Source organism: Mustelus asterias, chromosome 6 (genome assembly GCF_964213995.1).
Source record: "Mustelus asterias chromosome 6, sMusAst1.hap1.1, whole genome shotgun sequence".
In the NCBI taxonomy this organism is placed as follows: domain Eukaryota; kingdom Metazoa; phylum Chordata; class Chondrichthyes; order Carcharhiniformes; family Triakidae; genus Mustelus; species Mustelus asterias.
The window spans coordinates 143897738-143920135 of record NC_135806.1 but is presented as its reverse complement, the minus strand read 5'-3'; the positions used below and the strand labels follow the sequence as shown (position 1 = coordinate 143920135).

At 53.2% G+C, this 22398-nt stretch overlaps 1 protein-coding gene across 1 annotated transcript in view; it reads left to right on the top strand.

The window, feature by feature from the left end:
* Nucleotides 1-22398, top strand: part of oxct1a (3-oxoacid CoA transferase 1a) — a 416864-nt gene that overhangs the window by 35416 nt on the left and 359050 nt on the right. Inside the window, exons 5-8 of the mRNA XM_078213895.1 lie at nt 5861-6010; nt 10874-10980; nt 15288-15348; nt 17865-17972. Coding sequence (XP_078070021.1) covers nt 5861-6010; nt 10874-10980; nt 15288-15348; nt 17865-17972 — 426 coding nt within the window. The remainder of the gene's footprint in view (nt 1-5860; nt 6011-10873; nt 10981-15287; nt 15349-17864; nt 17973-22398) is intronic.

The window sequence follows — 22398 nt, the reverse complement described above, 5'->3', positions numbered from 1 at the left end:
TGTGTATTGTCCCCAGACAAGACAGCCAGTGAAACTCTGCAGGTCCACGCAACTGTGGGAGTTACAAATAGTGTGACATAAATTCTGATTCTAGGATCGCATGATAAAGACTCAGGAGGAAAAAAGCAGAAATATTTATGTGAAATAGTGTGACATAAACCCAATATCCCGGTTGAGGCCGTCCTTGTGTGTGCGGAACCTGGCTATCAGTTTCTGCTCCGCGACTCTGCGCTGTCGTGTGTCGCGAAGGCCGCCTTGGAGAACGCTTACCCGAATATCAGAGGCCGAATGCCCGTGACCGCTGAAGTGCTCCCCAACAGGAAGAGAACAGTCTTGCCTGGTGATTGTCGAGCGGTGTTCATTCATCCGTTGTCGCAGCGTCTGCATAGTTTCCCCAATGTACCATGCCTCGGGACATCCTTTCTTGCAGCGTATCAGGTAGACAACGTTGGCCGAGTTGCAAGAGTATGTACCGTGTACCTGGTGGATGGTGTTCTCACGTGAGATGATGGCATCTGTGTCGATGATCCGGCACGTCTTGCAGAGGTTGCTGTGGCAGGGTTGTGTGGTGTCTTGGTCACTGTTCTCCTGAAGGCTGGGTAGTTTGCTGCGGACAATGGTCTGTTTGAGGTTGTGCGGTTGTTTGAAGGCAAGAAGTGGGGGTGTGGGGATGGCCTTGGCGAGATGTTCATCTTCATCAATGACATGTTGAAGGCTCCGGAGGAGATGCCGTAGCTTCTCCGCTCCGGGGAAGTACTGGACAACGAAGGGTACTCTGTCCACTGTGTCCCGTGTTTGTCTTCTGAGGAGGTCGGTGCGGTTTTTCGCTGTGGCGCGTTGGAACTGTTGATCAATGAGTCTAGCGCCATATCCTGTTCTTATGAGGGCATCTTTCAGCGTCTGGAGGTGTCTGTTGCGATCCTCCTCATCCGAGCAGATCCTGTGTATACGGAGGGCTTGTCCGTAGGGGATGGCTTCTTTAACGTGTTTAGGGTGGAAGCTGGAGAAGTGGAGCATCGTGAGGTTATCCGTGGGCTTGCGGTACAGTGAGGTGCTGAGGTGACCGTCCTTAATGGAGATGCGCGTGTCCAAGAATGCAACCGATTCCGGAGAGTAGTCTATGGTGAGCCTGATGGTGGGATGGAACTTGTTGATGTTCTATGATGACATCAACAAGTTCCATCCCACCATCAGGCTCACCATAGACTACTCTCCGGAATCGGTTGCATTCTTGGACACGCGCATCTCCATTAAGGACGGTCACCTCAGCACCTCACTGTACCGCAAGCCCACGGATAACCTCACGATGCTCCACTTCTCCAGCTTCCACCCTAAACACGTTAAAGAAGCCATCCCCTACGGACAAGCCCTCCGTATACACAGGATCTGCTCGGATGAGGAGGATCGCAACAGACACCTCCAGACGCTGAAAGATGCCCTCATAAGAACAGGATATGGCGCTAGACTCATTGATCAACAGTTCCAACGCGCCACAGCGAAAAACCGCACCGACCTCCTCAGAAGACAAACACGGGACACAGTGGACAGAGTACCCTTCGTTGTCCAGTACTTCCCCGGAGCGGAGAAGCTACGGCATCTCCTCCGGAGCCTTCAACATGTCATTGATGAAGATGAACATCTCGCCAAGGCCATCCCCACACCCCCACTTCTTGCCTTCAAACAACCGCACAACCTCAAACAGACCATTGTCCGCAGCAAACTACCCAGCCTTCAGGAGAACAGTGACCAAGACACCACACAACCCTGCCACAGCAACCTCTGCAAGACGTGCCGGATCATCGACACAGATGCCATCATCTCACGTGAGAACACCATCCACCAGGTACACGGTACATACTCTTGCAACTCGGCCAACGTTGTCTACCTGATACGCTGCAAGAAAGGATGTCCCGAGGCATGGTACATTGGGGAAACTATGCAGACGCTGCGACAACGGATGAATGAACACCGCTCGACAATCACCAGGCAAGACTGTTCTCTTCCTGTTGGGGAGCACTTCAGCGGTCACGGGCATTCGGCCTCTGATATTCGGGTAAGCGTTCTCCAAGGCGGCCTTCGCGACACACGACAGCGCAGAGTCGCGGAGCAGAAACTGATAGCCAGGTTCCGCACACACAAGGACGGCCTCAACCGGGATATTGGGTTTATGTCACACTATTTCACATAAATATTTCTGCTTTTTTCCTCCTGAGTCTTTATCATGCGATCCTAGAATCAGAATTTATGTCACACTATTTGTAACTCCCACAGTTGCGTGGACCTGCAGAGTTTCACTGGCTGTCTTGTCTGGGGACAATACACATCTTTTTAGCCTGTCTTGATGCTCTCTCCACTCCCATTGTTTTGTTTCTTAAAGACTGGATTAGTTGTAAGTATTCGCATTCCAACCATTATTCATGTAAATTGAGTCTGTGTCTTATAAGTTCTGTTTGTGAACAGAATTCCCACTCACCTGAAGAAGGGGCTCAGAGCCTCGAAAGCTTGTGTGGCTTTTGCTACCAAATAAACCTGTTGGACTTTAACCTGGTGTTGTTAAACTTCTTACAATAAAAGCTAACACACTATAGGCCTTCTTCACAGCTCTGTCCACTTGAGTGGCAACCTTTAGAGATCTGTGGATATGGACCCCAAGATCTCTCTGTTCCTCCACAGTCTTCAGAACCCTACCTTTGACCCTGTAATCCACATTTAAATTAGTCCTACCAAAATGAATCACCTCACATTTATCAGGGTTAAACTCCATTTGCCATTTTTCAGCCCAGCTTTGCATCCTATCTATGGTGTCATCAGCAAATTTACTGATCCACCCTTCAGCCCCCTCCTCTAAGTCATTAATAAAAATCACAAAGAGCAGAGGACCAAGCACTGATCCCTGTGGCACTCCGCTAGCAACCTGCCTCCAGTCCGAAAATTTTCCATCCACCACCACCCTCTGTCTTCGATCAGATAGCCAGTTACCTATCCAATAGGCCAACTTTCCCTCTATCCCACACCTCCTTACTTTCATCATAAGCCGACCATGGGGGACCTTATCAAACGCCTTACTAAAATCCATGTATATGACATCAACTGCACTACCTTCATCAACACACTTAGTTACCTCCTCAAAAAATTCAATCAAATTTGTGAGGCACGACTTGCCCTTCACGAATCCGTGCTGACTATCCCGGATTAATCCGCATCTTTCTAAATGGTCGTAAATCCCAGCGCTCAGGACCTTTTCCATCAATTTACCAACCACCGAAGTAAGACCATAATTACCAGGTCTATAATTACCAGGGTCATTTCTATTCCCTTTCTTAAACAGAGGAACAACATTCGCCACTCTCCAGTCCTCTGGCACCATCCCCGTGGACAGTGAGGACCCAAAGATCAAAGCCAAAGGCTCTGCAATCTCATCCCTTGCCTCCCAAAGAATCCTATGATGCAGCACGGATACTGCTCTGGGTTCAGCCATATCCTTCAACAAGAGAGCTTTACTGTGTATCTAACCCTGCGCTGTACCTGTCCTGGGAGTGTTTGATGGGGACAGTGTAGAGAGAGCTTTACTGTGTATCTAACCCTGCGCTGTACCTGTCCTGGGAGTGTTTGATGGGGACAGTGTAGAGGGAGCTTTACTGTGTATCTAACCCTGCGCTGTACCTGTCCTGGGAGTGTTTGATGGGGACGGTGTAGAGGCAGCTTTACTCTGTATCTAACCCCGTGCTGTACCTGTCCTGGGAGTGTTTGATGGGGACAGTGTCGAGGGAGCTTTACTCTATATCTAACCCTGTGCTGTACCTGTCCTGGGAGTGTTTGATGGGGACAGTGTAGAGGGAGCTTTACTCTGTATCTAACCGCGTGCTGTACCTGTCCTGGGAGTGTTTGATGGGGGACAGTGTAGAGGAAGCTTTACTCTATATCTAATCCTGTGCTGTACTTGTCCTGGGAACGTTTGATGGGGACAGTGTAGAGGGAGCTTTACTCTGTATCTAACCCCGTGCTGTACCTGCCCTGGGAGTGTTTGATGGGGACAGTATAGAGGGAGCTTTACTCTGTCTCTAACCCCATGCTGTGCCTGTCCTGGGAGTGTTTGATGGGGGACAGTGTAGAGGGAGCTTTATTCTATATCTCACCCCGTGCTTTACCTGTCCTGGGAGTGTTTGAAGTTGATACTGTGGAAGTGTAGTCGAGAGTTGATTTGATTTATTATTGTCACATGTATTAACATACGGTGAAAATTATTGTTTCTTATGCACTGTACAGACAAAGCATACTGTTCACAGAGAAGGAAACGAGAGAGTGCAGAATGTAGTGTTACAGTCATAGCTAGGGTATAGAGAAAGATCAACTTAATGCGAGGTAAGTCCATTCAAAAGTTTGACAGCAGCAGGGAAGAAGCTGTTCTTGAGTCGGTTGGTACGTGACCTCAGACTTTTGTATCTTTTTCCCGACGGAAGAAGGTGGAAGAGAGAATGTCCGGGGTGCGTGGGGTCCTTAATTATGCTGGCTGCTTTGCCGAGGCAGTGGGAAGTGTAGACAGAGTCAATGGATGGGAGGCTGGTTTGCGTGATGGATTGGGCTACATTCACGACCTTTTGTAGTTCCTTGCGGTCTTGGGCAGAGCAGGAGCCCATACCAAGCTGTGATACAACCAGAAAGAATGCTTTCTCTGGTGCATCTGTAAAAGTTGGTGAGAGTCGTAGCTGACATGCCAAATCTCCTTCGTCTTCTGAGAAAGTAGGGGCGTTGGTGGGCTTTCTTAACTATAGTGTCAGCATGGGGGGACCAGGACAGGTTGTAGATGATCTGGACACCTAAAAACTTGAATCTCTCGACCCTTTCTACTTTGTCCCCGTTGATGTAGACAGGGGCATGTTCTCACTGGAACGATGGAGGTTGAGGGGCGACCTGATAGAAGTCTACAAGATTATGAGGGGCATGGACAGAGTGGATAGTCAGAAGCTTTTTCCCACGGTGGAAGAGTCAATTACTAGGGGGCACAGGTTTAAGGTGCGAGGGGCAAGGTTTAAAGGAGATGTACGAGGCAGATTTTTTACACAGAGGGTGGTGGGTGCCTGGAACTCGTTGCCAGGGGGAGGTAGTGGAAGCGGATACGGTTGTAACATTTAAGGATGGGAATAGAGGGATATGGTCCCTGGAAGCGTAGGGGGTTTTAGTTAAGTCGGGCAGCATGGTCGGTGCAGGCTTGGAGGGCCGAAGGGCCTGTTCCTGTGCTGTAATTTTCTTTGTTCTTTACGCTTCCTGAAGTCGGTGACAATCTCCTTCGTTTTGTTGACATTGAGGGAGAGATTATTGTTGCCGCACCAGTTCACCAGATTCTCTATCTCATTCCTGTACTCTGTCTCGTCATTATTTGAGATCCGACCCACTACGGTGGTGTCGTCAACAAACTTGAAAATCGAATTGGAGGGGAATTTGGCCGCACAGTCAGAGGTGTATAAGGAGTATAGTAGGGGGCTGAGAACACAGCCTTGTGGGGCACTGGTGTTGAGGATGATCGTGGAGGAGGTGTTGTTGCCTATCCTTACTGATTGTGGTCTGTGAGTTAGGAAGTTCAGGATCCAGTCGCAGAGGGAGGAGCCGAGGCCCAGGCCACTGAGTTTGGAGATGAGTTTTGTGGGAATAATGGTGTTGAAGGCTGAGCTGTAGTCAATAAATAGGAATCTGACATAGGTGTCCTTGTTATCCAGGGGAGTTGATATATTTTCTTTGTAAAATGGCAGGAGCCACACAAAGACATAATTTGCGGGCAGTTTGTGGGTTCAGTCTGAGTGATGATGGTCTTTATTGAAGCAGGCAATGGCCTCTGACTATTTACCCACCTTTAAACTTTCAGGGTACATTGGCTGAAAGGATTCGAGCGGGGGGTGCGGGGATTCCAGCGTTCTACACCCCCACAGCGTACGGAACCCTGATTGCAGAGGGAGGAGCTCCAATTAAATACAACAAGGATGGCAGCGTCCACATTGCCAGTGAACCCCGAGAGGTAGGAACATCCAGCACCAAATGGCAATCCCCCCTCCGCTCTCCCTCCCCCCGCCCTCCCCCCCCTCCGCTCTCCCTCCCCCCCGCCCTCCCTCCCCCCCTCCGCTCTCCCTCCCCCCTCCGCTCTCTATCCCCCCCCGCTCTCCCACCCCCCCGCCCTCCCTCCCCCCTCCGCTCCCCCTCCCCCCTCCGCTCTCCCTCCCCCCCGCCCTCCCTCCCCCCTCCGCTCTCCCTCCCCCCTCCGCTCTCCCTCCCCCCCCGCCCTCCCCCCCTCCGCTCTCCCTCCCCCCCGCCCTCCCTCCCCCCCTCCGCCCTCCCTCCCCCCCTCCGCCCTCCCTCCCCCCCTCCGCTCTCCCTCCCCCCTCCGCCCTCCCTCCCCCCCTCCGCTCTCCCTCCCCCCTCCGCTCTCCCTCCCCCCTCCGCTCTCCCTCCCCCCCGCCCTCCCCCCCCTCCGCTCTCCCTCCCCCCCGCCCTCCCTCCCCCCTCCGCTCTCCCTCCCCCCTCCGCTCTCTATCCCCCCCCGCTCTCCCTCCCCCCCGCCCTCCCTCCCCCCTCCGCTCCCCCTCCCCCCTCCGCTCCCCCTCCCCCCCACCCTCCCTCCCCCCCTCCGCTCCCCCTCCCCCCTCCGCTCCCCCTCCCCCCCGCCCTCCCTCCCCCCCTCCGCTCTCCCTTCCCCCCCGCCCTCCCTCCCCCTCCGCTCTCCTTCCCCCCCGCCCTCCCCCCCCCTCCGCTCCCCCTCGCCCCCGCCCTCCCTCCCCCCTCCGCTCTCCCTTCCCCCCGCCCTCCCTCCCCCTCCGCTCTCCCTCCCCTCCTGCCCTCCCCCCCTCCGCTCCCCCTCCCCCCGCTCTCCCTCCCCCCTCCGCTCTCTATCCCCCCCGCTCTCCCTCCCCCCCGCCATCCCCCCCCCTCCGCTCCCCTCGCCCCCGCCCTCCCTCCCCCCTCCGCTCTCCCTCCCCCCTCCGCTCTCCCTCCCCCCCGCTCTCCCTCCGCCCCCGCACTCCCTCCCCCCTCCATCTCCCTCCCCCCCTCCGCCCTCCCTCCCCCCTCCGCTCTCCCTCCCCCCTCCGCTCTCCCTCCCCCCTCCGCCCTCCCTCCGCCCCTCTGCCCTCCCTCCCCCCTCCGCTCTCCCTCCCCCCCCTCCGCTCTCCCTCCCCCCTCCGCCCTCCCTCCGCCCCTCTGCCCTACCTCCCCCCCTCCGCTCACCCACCCCCCTCCGCTCTCCCTCCCCCCTCCGCTCTCCCTCCCCCCTCCGTTCTCCCTCCCCCCCTCCGCCCTCCCTCTGCCCTCCCTCCCCCCCTCCGCTCTCCCTCCCCCCTCCGCTCTCCCTCCCCCCCTCCGCTCTCCCTCCCCCCCCTCCGCTCTCCCTCCCCCCCTCCGCCCTCCCTCCGCCCCTCTGCCCTCCCTCCCCCCCCTGCCCTCCCTCCCCCCCTCTGCCCTCCCTCCCCCCCTCCGCTCTCCCTCCCCCCCTCCGCCCTCCCTCCCCCCCTCCGCTCTCCCTCCCCCCTCCGCTCTCCCTCCCCCCTCCGCCCTCCCTCCCCCCTCCGCTGTCCATCCCCCCCTCCACCCTCTCTCCCCCTCCGCACTCCCTCGGCCCCTCCGCCCTCCCTCCCCCCCTCCGCCCTCCCTCCCCCTCCGCTCTCCCTCCCCCCTCCGCCCTCCCCCCTCTGCCCTCCCCCCTCCGCTCTCCCTCCCCCCTCCGCTCCCCCTCCCCCCTCCGCTCTCCCTCCCCCCCTCCGCCCTCCCTCTCCCCCACCGCCCTCCCCCCTCCGCTCTCCCTCCCCCCCTCCGCTCCCCCTCCCCCCTCCGCTCTCCCTCCCCCCCTCCGCCCTCCCTCCCCCTCCGCCCTCCCCCCTCCGCTCTCCCCTCCCCCCCTCCGCTCTCCCTCCCCCCTCCGCTCTCCCTCCCTCCCTCCCTCCCTCCCTCCGCTCTCCCTCCCCCCCTCCGCCCTCCCTCCCCCCTCTGCCCTTCCTCCCCCCTCCGCTCTCCCTCCCCCTCCGCCCTCCCTCCCCCCTCCGCTCTCCCTCCCCCCATCCGCCCTTCGTCCCCCTCTCCGCTCTCCCTCTCCCGTCCGCCCTCCCTTCCCCCCTCTGCCCTCCCTCCCACCCTCCGCTCTCCCTCCCCCCCTCCACCCTCCCTCTCCCCCCTCCGCCCTCCCCCCCCTCCGCCCTCCCTCCCCCCTCTGCACTCCCTCTCCCCCCTCCGGCCTCCCTCCCCCCTCCGGCCTCCCTCCCCCCTCCGCCCTCCCTCCCCCCTCCGCTCTCCCTCCCCCCTCCGCCCTCCCCCCCCTCCGCCCTCCCTCTCCCCCCTCCGCCCTCCCCCCCTCTGCCCTCCCACCCCCCCCCCCCTCTGCTCTCCCCCCACCTCCACCCCTCCCCCCCTCCTCCCCCACCCATGATAGTGAAAGGTCATGTGCACTGAGATTGTAAAAGTTGAGATGTTCTTTGTCCCCCAAGATGAAGTCTTGGAAGGTCTGTAACTCCTGTTATCCTGGACTAATGATGATGAATCTGGAGGTTGAACGACACATGGTTGCTGTGTTTGTCGCAGACCTCTCTTGTTTCTCTCAGGTTGAAGGCAGTCGAACGACTATTGTGAGGACCCTGGCACTGATGTGCAATTCGAGTCATAGAGGTTTACAGCACGGAAACAGGCCCTTCGGCCCAACTTGTCCATGCCGCCTAATTCCCAATTGCCCGCGTTTGGCCCATATCCCTCTGTACCCATCTTACCCATGTAACTGTCTAAATGCTTCTTAAAAGATAAAATTGTACCCGCCTCTACTACTACCTCTGGCAGCTTGTTCCAGACACTCACCACCCTCTGTGTGAAAAAACTGCCCCTCTGGACACTTTTGTATCTCTGATGAGAAGTATGAGTGACCCAGCACCAATCCCTGAGGCACACCGCTGGTCACAGGCCTCCAGTTTGAAAAACAACCTTCTACAACCACCTTCTGTCAAGAAGCCAATTTTGTATCCATTTGGATACCTCACCCTGGATCCTGTGAGATTTAACTTAATGCAACAACCTGCCATGCGGTACCTTGTCAAAGGCCTTGCTAAAGTCCATGTAGACAACATCAACTGCACTGCCCTCATCTACCTTCTTGGTTACCCTTTCAAAAAACTCAATTAAATTTGTGAGACACGATTTTCCACTCACAAAGCCATGCTGACTGTCCCTAATCAGTACTTGCGTCTCTAAATGCCTGTAGATCCCGTCTCTCAAAATACCTTCCAACAATTTACCCACCACAGATGTGAGGCTCACTGGCCTGTAGTTCCCAGGCTTTTCCCTGCAGCCCTTTTTAAACAAAGAAGGCCAAGTTTGCCTTGATGGTTTGAGTTGTAAGGAGAGGCTGAATAGACTGGGACTTTTTCTCTGGCGCGTAGGAGGCTGAGGGGTGACCTTATAGAGGTCTATAAAATAATGAGTGGCACAGATCAGCTGGATAGTCAATATCTTTTCCCAAAGGCAGGGGAGTCTAAAACTAGAGGGCATAGGTTTAAGGTGAGAGGGGAGAGATACAAAAGTGTCCAGAGGGGCAATTTTTTCACACAGAGGGTGGTGAGTGTCTGGAACAAGCTGCCAGAGGTAGTAGTAGAGGCGGGTACAATTTGGACAAGTTGGGCCGAAGGGCCTGTTTCCATGCTGTAAACCTCTGTGACTGTCTGACTCTAAGTTTGGGTTCTCTGCCTGGTGGTGGTGCAGTGTCTTGTGTCCTTGTTGCTCTGGATCTTTCTTCCATCCTGCTCCAAAATGTAAAACTCAAGTTTATTTGTTAGTTCCAAGTCAGGCTTACATTAACACTGCAATGAAGTTACCGTGAAATTCCCCTAGTCACCGCACTCTGGCGCCTGTTTGGGTAAATGCAGCCTAACCAGCACGTCTTTCAGACTGTGGGAGGAAACCGGAGCACCCGGAGGAAACCCACGCAGACACGGGGAGAACGTGCAAACTCCACACAGACAGTGACCCGAGCCGGGAATTGAACCCGGGTCCCTGGCACTGTGAGGTGGCAGTGCCAGCCACTGTGCCACCGTGCCCGGGTCCCTGGCACTGTGAGGCAGCAGTGCTAACCACTGTGTCACCGTGCCCGGGTCCCTGGCGCTGTGAGGCAGCAGTGCTAACCACTGTGTCACCGTGCCCGGGTCCCTGGCGCTGTGAGGCAGCAGTGCTAACCACTGTGTCACTGTGCCTGGGTCCCTGGCGCTGTGAGGCAGCAGTGCGAACCACTGTGTCACCGTGCCCGGGTCCCTGGCACTGTGAGGTAGCAGTGCTAACCACTGTGTCACCGTGCCCGGGTCCCTGGCACTGTGAGACAGCAGTGTTAACCACTGTGCCACCGTGCCTTAATAAACGTTCCTATCAAAAACCCAGTTTCTGTCCTGTGACCAGAGTGTTTGACTCCGTTGTCTCTGCAAATGATTCCTGATGCCCAGGTCATTGTTAAACAATGGGATCCGATTTCCACCCACTCACGTAATGTTGTGATGGAATCGCCTTTTTCTCACAGCCACCCCCTGATTTCAGCTCCAAAGCTGAGAGGTTTGCAGGCAGCATCGTGAAAACAATTTCTTTCATGATTCGGAGCAGGCCACAGACAAGGTCAGCTGTATTTTCATCAATTCTCAAAGATATGTCCCACAAGTTTGTTTGCATTTTAATAACTTGTTCAGACACAAAGGTTAGCCCTGTGTACCTCCATGTTTATTGGCTGAAAAGAAAAGGCCACCTGACCTCTCAACTCCATTTTACTTGGAAGAAAAGTGCCCGTGTTCAGTTTATTCTGAATCAGTCTGTATTGTGTGAGTTGTGATAAGATGCGGGGGTTTGATATCATTTTGTTTTCTTTTTCCCCCAGGTGAGGGAATTTAATGGTCGACACTATATCATGGAGAAAGGGATCACGGGGGACTTTGCTTTGATTAAGGCCTGGAAGGCTGATCGGGCTGGGAACGTTGTGTTCAGGTAATCTGTTCAGATGCGGTTGGGCAGGACTGAACTGAGAGGGACCCGGGTCAGGATTCTTGATGAATAAGGGGATCAGGGGTTATGGGGAAAAGGCAGGAGAATGGGGATGGGAAAAATATCAGCCATGATTGAATGGCGGAGCAGACTCGATGGGCCGAGTGGCCTAATTCTGTTCCTGTCTTATGGGATTGAGGTGGGAGGGTCAGTTTGTGAGAAGTTAAATGTCGTCTTAACCTCGTAAACTGGGGCCAAGCCATTTGCTCACCGTTCAAACTTGATGCTGAAATAGGGCACGTCAAAACCATCCTATGGCGCGCTGGCTGCCCAGATCACATCGTCGCTTACTCGCTGTATATCACACCAACTCCTCAACCGGTTAATTTCAGTCCAGGAAAATGCCCCATTTACCTCTGAGTGCCCCGGAAGGGCACGGTATCTCGAAAATCTGAGCAACGGGTGAAGCTATATGTTTCACACGGCTTCTTTACAGGAACGACGTGAGTGGCATTCCCAGCAAACAGGATGCTGCCATCGAGCCAGAAGCACATTCCAGCTCTCTCACATGTGAGTAATGTGCTCCAGAATCTCAGTGCCAATGTGGTGCCCGGTATGTGGACTGTGAGTCCCGAAGGCTGGCGGTGGGCGGATTGTATCACACAACACGTCCCAACCAGCCTGAGTTTACAAAACCCAAAACACAGCCTCTAACATTCGCTATGATTGGACAACAGCTGCTAAACAGTCCTGATTGTGTGGAGAATTACACGGACAAACAGTGGAAGATCAGTCAGGTTCGGAGGGTGACGCAGTCACACCGGATAGAGCTACATATAGTCACAGACTACACCCTGAAACACAAATAGCAGGGGCAAAACTCCCGTCTCTAACAAATTAACACAGTGGGCTGAGAGAATCCGCCGATCCGCGGGATTCGTGCATCCGTTCGCACCGTGCGCGCATTTCCAAGCGCCGGATCTCCGGCGCAGTTCGAGCTGCGCTGGAAACAGCGGGAACGCCAGGAAAGTGATTTAAATCTACTTTTAATGTAATTTAAATCTGATTATCGGGCCCGGGAGTGAATTCTCCGAGCCCGCGAGCACCTCCCACCCATGGGGTTCAGACGAGCTCCCCACTTTCGGAGAACTAGCAGGACATCTCCACCTGGAGTGAAGGGAGGGCAAATGAAACCCTGAGGGGCGGTGGGGGCTGGTGCCCCTGGGCATGGGCACCCTGGCAGTGCCAGTGTGTGCCCTCAGCACTGCCAAAGGGGCAAAGTGCCCCAGTCTGGGGGCACCTTGGCATTGGGCATTGCCAAGGAGGCGGGGCCTGGGGGCTGCTGGGGGTGGGGCCTAGGGGGTGGGGGGGGTCCTGCTGCCTCTGTTCTGTTGCGATCAATGGGGGCAGGAGGGAGGCCGGCAAACGGGGTGGGTTGGGGGGGGGGGGGGTTGGCCAGCCTGGCGGGGAGCGGTCTGCCAGGGGGGCGGGGGTGGTGCTGGAGATCGGGCTGTCCAGAACGGGACGGGGGGAGGGGTTGTGGGGGGGAGGGGTGGTGCTGGAGATCGGGCTGTCCAGAACGGGATGGGGGGAGGGGTTTGGGGCTGGCCTGCGAATGGACGTGGGGGCCACGATCGGGCCGTGGGGGGGGGGGGGTAGGGTGGGGGGGGGGGAGGGGCGGTGGGGGGCGCTGGAGGGGCAGCACTGTGAGGGTCCCGGGCAGAGCTGGCCAGCAAACGGGGAGACTGACAGATCGGGGTCACTGCGCGTGCGCAGAGTTCCGGAACTGCCAGACTCCGGCACGAATAGGTCCCGATCCCCTGGGTTTCTAATGAGATTCACGATTGTGCCCCCTGCATTGCACAGAGTGTGGGAGATTCCAGTCTGAACTCCCACTGAAAAAACAATCATGATTTACACCAGTTTTCCCACAAAACCTTTTTGGGAGAATCGCGGCAAGTGCGTCCACACATTGCACTTTTTTCAATGAAGCAAAAGCTTCAGGATAGCCATTCCCTGGTTCATCCCCCGTAGTGACTCTTCGGCCAATCAGATACCACTTGCCAACTAATCCGCACTCTTTTCAAGCTGTATAAATTGTTCCGTTAGAATTGGTATTCTTGTGAATCTGTCCTGGTGAGTATCAGATACAAAGCTTTATCAGAATATCTCTTTTATCAGTGATATTCCAGCTCATTGTTAATTATACTGCGGTAAACCCAGTCAACCTGTCAACAACTGGATGCTTTTATCCGCTAAGGACAAGGTCATTGAGATGAAAGGTCGCTGCCCTCTCCAGGATACCAGAACAAGGATCTCTGTTTGAGCTGTTGCTTCAATTCTGGCCACACATCGAACTATTGGCCCCCTGTGCCCAAGGAGCCTGTTGCTAAAGAGAGGAATGTTGCTGAAATTTTGCAGCTTGAACTCATCAGGACAAATGCAAGAATACCAAATTTCAAACAATCACAATTCGGGGAGGTGATGGCCTCGGGGGATTATCACTAGACTATTAATCCAGAAACTCAGCTTATGTTCTGGGGACACGGGTTCAAATCCCGCCACGGCAGATGGTGGAATTTGAATTCAATATCTGGAATTAAGAATTTACTGATGACCATGAAACCGTTGTCGATTGTCGGAAAAACCCATCTGGTTCACTAATGTCCCTTTAGGGAAGGAAATCTGCCATCCTTACCCGGTCTGGCCTACATGTGACTCCAGACGACGGCAATGTGGTTGACTCTCAACTGCCCTCAGGCAACTAGGGATGGGCAATAAATACTGCCCAACCAGCGATGCCCATGTCCCATGAATGAATAAAAAAATTATTTCTACAGAGGAACGAGATGCTGGGTGGTTGACAAGTTGACCCTGGTTGGCCAAGGTGTTGCCATGGAGAAAGAACTGTTGGTGTCCAAGCCTCTGGGTAATTGGAAGGAGGCGCAAGGTTTGGACATATTCCTTTTGTTTACAGAGTAGGGTCCAGCCACTCAGAACTCTCTCCCGGAATGTGAATCTTCATGATTGTTTGAAATTCAGTACTCTTGTGTTTGTCCTGATGAGTGCAAAATGAAAAACTTCAGCAACGTGTCTCTCTTTCCAGCAATATTCAACTTCTGTACTCGCAAGTGACTGTCTGGAACCCGTTGTGATTAGAAACATAAAAATAGAAACAGGGGTAGGCCATTCGGCCCATTGGCCCTGCTTCACCATTCATTATGATCATGCCTGATCATCCAACTCAATAGCCTGATCCCGCCATCCCCCATATCCTTCGATTCCCTTCGCCTCAAGTGCTAACTGCTTCCTGAAAACATTCAATGTTTTGGCATCAGCTACTTCCTGTGGTAATGAATTCCACAGGCTCACCACTCTTTGGGTGAAGAAATGTCTCCTCACCTCCGTCCTAAATGGTCTACCCTGAATCCTCAGACTGTGACCCCTGGTTCTGGACTCCCCCACCATCGGGAATATCCTCCCTGCATCGACACTGTCTAGTCCTGTTAGAATTTTATAAGTCTCTGCGAAACCCCCCTCATTCTTCTAAATCCAGTGAAAACAATCCCAACCAACTCAATCTCTCCTCATATGTCAGTCTTTAAATGGGTTTTTACAATATCAACCTTTAGTGTGGGGTCAGGATTGATGTAATTTCTTCCATGGCCAAATGGTTGCCTGGCAACTATTTTGGGTGACACATACAAAATGGCCCCTTGCTGCATAAAGCGGGGGGGGGTGGGTATTGGGTACCTGTAGGGCTGACCTTCGCAGGTCTCTGTGTGTCCAGGGTGGGAGTGACATGGGCGGCACGGTGGCACAGTGGTTAACACTGCTGCCACACAGCGCCAGGGACCCGGGTTCAATTCTGGCCTCGGGTCACTGTCCTTGAGGAGTTTGCACATTCTCCCCGTGTCTGCGTGGGTTTCCTCCGGGTGTTCCGCTTTCCTCCCATACTCCTCGGTAAAGATGTGTCGGTTAGGTGGATTGGCCGTGCTAAATTGCCCCTTAATGTCCCAAGAGGTGTAAATTAAGGGGATTACTGAGTTAAATGTGTGGGATTACGGGGATACGGTGGTGGGTGGCCCTGGGTAAGATGCTCTGTCGGAGAGTTGGTGCAGACCCGATGGGTCGAATGGTCTCATCCTGCACTGTCGGGATCCTGTGATGTACATGCACTCTGTCAGGTTACAGCACAGTCGGCAATGCATCCACCTTTCAAGCAGAGGTCACAGGTGGCCTTTGCAGACTGCTTTGGGATTGGCTCAGTGCTCAGGTCTGCCATCTCACACCTATACCTTTCCTTTCAGGAAAACTGCACGGAATTTTAACCAGCCCATGTGTAAAGCTGCCAAAGTGACTGTGGTGGAGGTATGTGTGTGAGCGAGCGAGTGTGCATGGAATGTAGGAGAAAGATAGGAAATTCTTCCGGGGCTTGGTGGGGGAGATGCAGACTGGGTGTTCCTATTGGCTGGGGGGGTGACAGAGTCAGAATGAATTGGCCATCGAGGACGGAGATGGGGAGAAAGGTCTTCATGTCTTCAGCAGGAGACTGTGAATCTTGGGAATTCTCCAGCCCGGAACGTTGAGGATGCTCCCTCTTTGAATGTATTTAAAACGGAGAATTTATGTGTGTGAAGGGATTTGGAGATAATTTAGGAAGTGGCAGAGGGGACACAACATAAGAACTAGGAGCAGGAGTAGGCCATCTGGCCCCTCGAGCCTGCTCCGTCATTCAATAAGATCATGGCTGATCTTTTTGTGGACTCAGCTCCACTTACCCGCCCGCTCACCATAACCCTTAATTCCTTTACTGTTCAAAAAATTTATCTATCCTTGCCTTAAAAACAAGGCAAGAAGATCCACCACGATCTTATTGAATAACAGAGCAGACAGGAGGGTTCCATTGAACAACACAAGCTCATATCACTGATGATCATATGTGTCTGTGCACATTTTAAAAATTCTTTTATGAGATGTGGCGGTTGCGGAGCAGAATTAATTGTCCATCGCGAATGACTCTCCCGGGGTGGTGAGCTGCCGCACTCGAGCACTGCAGTCCCCGTGGCGTGCGTGTGTACGAGCCGAACGTTAAAGGTGGAAGCTTCTTCCTCCCCCTGCGGATGGAGCTTCACTGAGGCAGACAGTGTGGCTGCTTCCGCCAGTCAGACAAAGGGTTCATAAAGCAACTCTGAATCCTGCTCATGACCATGTCGCTAAGTACAGCCATCAATCCCATCTCCGAGTCGCTGTGAATTATAAACACCAGGCATTTAGAATGGGGATGAAGAGGGAGGTAACCTAGCAACCAAGCAGCACATTAGTCACTGATAGGTGTCTGGGAGAGAGTAATATCTGGAACTGCAGTGAGGGGCTGAACACAGACGGGGAATTGGGTTAAAGTTTCACCTTGTTTGTTTTGATTAGCAGTGAGCTGAAATGTTATTTGAAGAGTCACAGTTTCATCGCTTGTTGAATTCAGTCACGCTCTGCAGCACCGGGCCTTGGCAGACCAGGCAGCGTGCACAGACTAAACCGTCCCCCATTCCATTCCCAGACACCACTTCCCAGCAACATGAGGCATCCCAGCTCACTGATGGCAAATATATTCATCCCATAGGAACCAATACTGGGAAATAAAGGGATACTTCAGTGAGTAAAATACAGAGTAAAGCTCCCTCTACACTGTCCCCCATCAAACACTCCCAGGACAAGTACAGCACGGGGTTAGATACAGAGTAATGCTCCCTCTACACTGTCCCCATCAAACACTCCCAGGACAGGTACAGCACGGGGTTAGATACAGAGTAAAGCTCCCTCTACACTGTCCCCCATCAAACACTCCCAGGACAGGAACAGCACGGGGTTAGATACAGAGTAAAGCTCCCTCGACACTGTCCCCCATCAAACACTCCCAGGACAGGTACAGCACGGGGTTAGATACAGAGTAAAGCTCCCTCTACACTGTCCCCATCAAACACTCCCAGGACAGGAACAGCACGGGGTTAGATACAGAGTAAAGCTCCCTCTACACTGTCCCCATCAAACACTCCCAGGACAGGTACAGCACGGGGTTAGATACAGAGTAAAGCTCCCTCTGCACTGTCCCCATCAAACACTCCCAGGACAGGTACAGCACGGGGTTAGGTACAGAGTAAAGCTCCCTCTACACTGTTCCCCATCAAACACTCCCAGGACAGGTACAGCACGGGGTTCGATACAGAGTAAAGCTCCCTCTACACTGTCCCCCACCAAACACTCCCAGGACAGTTACAGCACGGGGTTAGATACAGAGTAAAGCTCCCTCTGCACTGTCCCCATCAAACACTCCCAGGACAGGTACAGCACGGGGTTAGATACAGAGTAAAGCTCCCTCTACACTGTCCCCATCAAACACTCCCAGGACAGGTACAGCACGGTGTTAGATACAGCTCCCTCTACGCTGTCGCCATCAAACACTCCCAGGGCAGGCACAGCATGGGTTAAATGGAGAGAAGGGCCTTCTCTACACTGAGTGTGCACAATCTGAGCAGCGCTCTCTCCTCTGCATGGTGGGAATGTTTTTATTTGTTATTCTCTGGTCTTTCTGAGTTTGAGTGGCACTCTGTGTCCCTGCTTCTGAAGAGGACTTGCATACAAAATGCTGCAATATTTAACTGTGTGCGGTAGAATTGTGTTCCGTGTGCTGATATCCACTGCACTGTGTCTCAGGGCAGTGACACACTCGCAGTCTGTGTTCACAGTTAAAGAACGATCAGTTGGGTGAACTATTTCTGGAGTCAACAGCTGTGAATCCAATCATGTGTGAAGTGGGAGAGGTTGGGTAAATGACAGGAAGTGGAGGAAGGCACAGCTGATGAAAGCACCTCCTGTTCTGTGTTAAACAGGTCGAGGAGATTGTTGAGACGGGAGCGTTTGCACCGGAAGATGTTCACATCCCCAGTATATACGTCCAGAGGGTCATCAAGGGAAGTCAGTATGAGAAGAGGATTGAGGTGAGCAGGGTAGAGTGAATGATTTTACACAGGACATTGTTACTTTTACAAACCTGAAAAAACAAGCTGTGTTTACGTGGGAGTTCATCATCTGTCTCGGAGCTAGCAAAGCTGCTGGCTTGTACACAGCAAGATCCCACATTTCAGAACTGGATATAATATAGAAACATAGGAGATAGGAGCAGGAGGAGGCCATTCGGCCCTTCGAGCCTGCTGCCCCATTCATCACGATCATGGCTGATCAATGTCAGTTCATGTCTTTCTTTAGTTGATTGAAAACTGCAGGTTCGGTGTTGTTCACCCGGTTACTGTCCCTCTGCATGCCCGTCCCCCCGCAGTACAACGCACGACACCTGCAGATGTGTGGGAGTCGTGACAGAGATGCCATCTTTCCGCCGAGACTATCTGCCCATTCAGACAGATGGTATCGATCCTCTGGCAGCATTGAAAGAAGCGACACATCGTTCTGCCCGGGTCCCCTGCCAATTCTGTCAAAAACAGGTGATCTGCTGCTGTTTGCCTGTCAAGTTTTCTTATGTTGCAAGAGACGGGGCCCATCCATCCTTTCAAGTGCATGTCCTGTGCTACGTGGGAAATTCTGAGATGGTACAGATGGTGAAATTTGAATTCAATAAAAATCTGGAATTAAAAGTAATGACGACCATTAAACCATTGTCGATTGTCGTAAAAACCCATCTGGTTCTCTTGAGGGAAGGAAATCTGCCATCCTTACCTGGTCTGGCTTACATCCGACTCCAGCTCCTCAGCAATGTGGTTGACTTAAAATGTCTTCACGGATGGGCGATAAATGCTGGCCCAGCCAGTGACGCACACGTCCCATAAACAAATAAAGAGAAAAACAGGGCCACAATTTCAAAATTTGCAGATGGTCCAAAACTTGGGAGCATTGCAAACTGTGAGGGTGGTGCAGAACCTCAGGCAGACAGAGACAGGACGAGGGATTGGGTGACAGGTGGCAGATGAAATCTGATGCAAGGAAGTATGATGACAATATAAAATAAAGGGGATCATTCGAAAAGGGGTTCAGGAGCTGAGGGGCCTGGGCGTATGTGCGAAGGTGGCAGGACAGGTGGAGAGAACAGTTAATAAAGCAGAGAGTATCTGGGCTTTATTAATAGGGGAACAGAGTAGAAGAACAAGGAGGTTAAGCTGCACTTGAATGAATCACTGGGGTTCAGCCTCCACTCGAGTATCGAGTCCAGCTCTGAGCACCACACGATAGGGAGGATGTGAAGGCAGCTGGGAGAGGGCAGAAAAAATTCATGAGAATGATTCTCGGGATGAGAAACTTCAGATATGAGGACAGACTGAGGAAGCTGCAGCGGAAGGCTGAGGATATTTGATCAAAGTGTTCAAAATCACGAGGGAAATGGACAGAGTCGATAGAGAGAAACTGTTCCCATTGCTGGAAGGATCAGAAACCAGAGCACACAGATCTGAGGCCATTGGTGAAAGGAGTGAAGGAGACACGAGGAGAACCTTGTTCACAGACGATCTGGAATGCACTGTCTGAGAGTGCGGTGGAGACAGATTCACACAGCGAGTGGTTAGGATCTGGAATGCACTGTCTGAGAGTGTGGTGGAGACAGATTCACACAGCGAGTGGTTAGGATCTGGAATGTACTGTCTGAGAGTTTGGTGGAGACAGGTTCACACAGCGAGTGGTTAGGATCTGGAATGCACTGTCTGAGAGTGTGGTGGAGACAGATTCACACAGCGAGTGGTTAGGATCTGGAATGTACTGTCTGAGAGTTTGGTGGAGACAGGTTCACACAGCGCGTGGTTAGGATCTGGAGTACACTGTCTGAGAGTGCGGTGGAGACAGATTCACACAGCGAGTGGTTAGGATCTGGAATGTACTGTTTGAGAGTGCTGTGGAGACAGATTCACACAGTGAGTGGTTAGGATCTGGAGTACACTGTCTGAGAGTGTGGTGGAGACAGATTCACACAGCGAGTGGTTAGGATCTGGAGTACACTGTCTGAGAGCGCGGTGGAGACAGATTCACACAGCGAGTGGTTAGGATCTGGAGTACACTGTCTGAGAGTGTGGTGGAGACAGATTCACACAGCGAGTGGTTAGGATCTGGAGTACACTGTCTGAGAGTGTGGTGGAGACAGATTCACACAGCGAGTGGTTAGGATCTGGAGTACACTGTCTGAGAGTGCGGTGGAGACAGATTCACACAGCGAGTGGTTAGGATCTGGAGTACACTGTCTGAGAGTGCGGTGGAGACAGATTCACACAGCGAGTGGTTAGGATCTGGAGTACACTGTCTGAGAGTTTGGTGGAGACAGATTCACACAGCGAGTGGTTGGGATCTGGAATGTACTGTTTGAGAGTGTGGTGGAGACAGATTCACACAGCGAGTGGTTGGGATCTGGAATGTACTGTTTGAGAGTGTGGTGGAGACAGATTCACACAGCGAGTGGTTAGGATCTGGAGTACACTGTCTGAGAGTGTGGTGGAGACAGATTCACACAGCGAGTGGTTAGGATCTGGAGTACACTGTCTGAGAGTGTGGTGGAGACAGATTCACACAGTGAGTGGTTAGGATCTGGAGTACACTGTCTGAGAGTGTGGTGGAGACAGATTCACACAGCGAGTGGTTAGGATCTGGAGTACACTGTCTGAGAGTGTGGTGGAGACAGATTCACACAGCGAGTGGTTAGGATCTGGAGTACACTGTCTGAGAGTGTGGTGGAGACAGATTCACACAGCGAGTGGTTAGGATCTGGAGTACACTGTCTGAGAGTGTGGTGGAGACAGATTCACACAGCGAGTGGTTAGGATCTGGAGTACACTGTCTGAGAGTGCGGTGGAGACAGATTCACACAGCGAGTGGTTAGGATCTGGAGTACACTGTCTGAGAGTTTGGTGGAGACAGGTTCACACAGCGCGTGGTTAGGATCTGGAGTACACTGTCTGAGAGTGTGGTGGAGACAGATTCACACAGCGAGTGGTTAGGATCTGGAGTACACTGTCTGAGAGTGTGGTGGAGACAGATTCACACAGCGAGTGGTTAGGATCTGGAGTACACTGTCTGAGAGTGCGGTGGAGACAGATTCACACAGCGAGTGGTTAGGATCTGGAGTACACTGTCTGAGAGTTTGGTGGAGACAGGTTCACACAGCGAGTGGTTGGGATCTGGAATGTACTGTTTGAGAGTGCTGTGGAGACAGATTCACACAGTGAGTGGTTAGGATCTGGAGTACACTGTCTGAGAGTGTGGTGGAGACAGATTCACACAGCGAGTGGTTAGGATCTGGAGTACACTGTCTGAGAGTGTGGTGGAGACAGATTCACACAGCGAGTGGTTAGGATCTGGAGTACACTGTCTGAGAGTGTGGTGGAGACAGATTCACACAGCGAGTGGTTAGGATCTGGAGTACACTGTCTGAGAGTGCGGTGGAGACAGATTCACACAGCGAGTGGTTAGGATCTGGAGTACACTGTCTGAGAGTTTGGTGGAGACAGGTTCACACAGCGCGTGGTTAGGATCTGGAGTACACTGTCTGAGAGTGCGGTGGAGACAGATTCACACAGCGAGTGGTTAGGATCTGGAATGTACTGTTTGAGAGTGCTGTGGAGACAGATTCACACAGTGAGTGGTTAGGATCTGGAGTACACTGTCTGAGAGTGTGGTGCAGACAGATTCACACAGCGAGTGGTTAGGATCTGGAGTACACTGTCTGAGAGTGTGGTGGAGACAGGTTCACACAGCGCGTGGTTAGGATCTGGAGTACACTGTCTGAGAGTGCGGTGGAGACAGATTCACACAGCGAGTGGTTAGGATCTGGAGTACACTGTCTGAGAGTGTGGTGGAGACAGATTCACACAGTGAGTGGTTAGGATCTGGAATGCACTGTCTGAGAGAGCGGTGGAGACAGATTCACACAGCGAGTGGTTAGGATCTGGAGTACACTGTCTGAGAGTGTGGTGGAGACAGATTCACACAGCGAGTGGTTAGGATCTGGAGTACACTGTCTGAGAGTGTGGTGGAGACAGATTCACACAGCGAGTGGTTAGGATCTGGAATGCACTGTCTGAGAGTGTGGTGGAGACAGATTCACACAGCGAGTGGTTAGGATCTGGAACGCACTGTCTGAGAGTGTGGTGGAGACAGATTCACACAGCGAGTGGTTAGGATCTGGAATGCACTGTCTGAGAGTGTGGTGGAGACAGATTCACACAGCGAGTGGTTAGGATCTGGAATGCACTGTCTGAGAGTGTGCTGGAGACAGATTCACACAGCGAGTGGTTAGGATCTGGAATGCACTGTCTGAGAGTGTGGTGGAGACAGATTCACACAGCGAGTGGTTAGGATCTGGAACGCACTGTCTGAGAGTGTGGTGGAGACAGATTCACACAGCGAGTGGTTAGGATCTGGAATGCACTGTCTGAG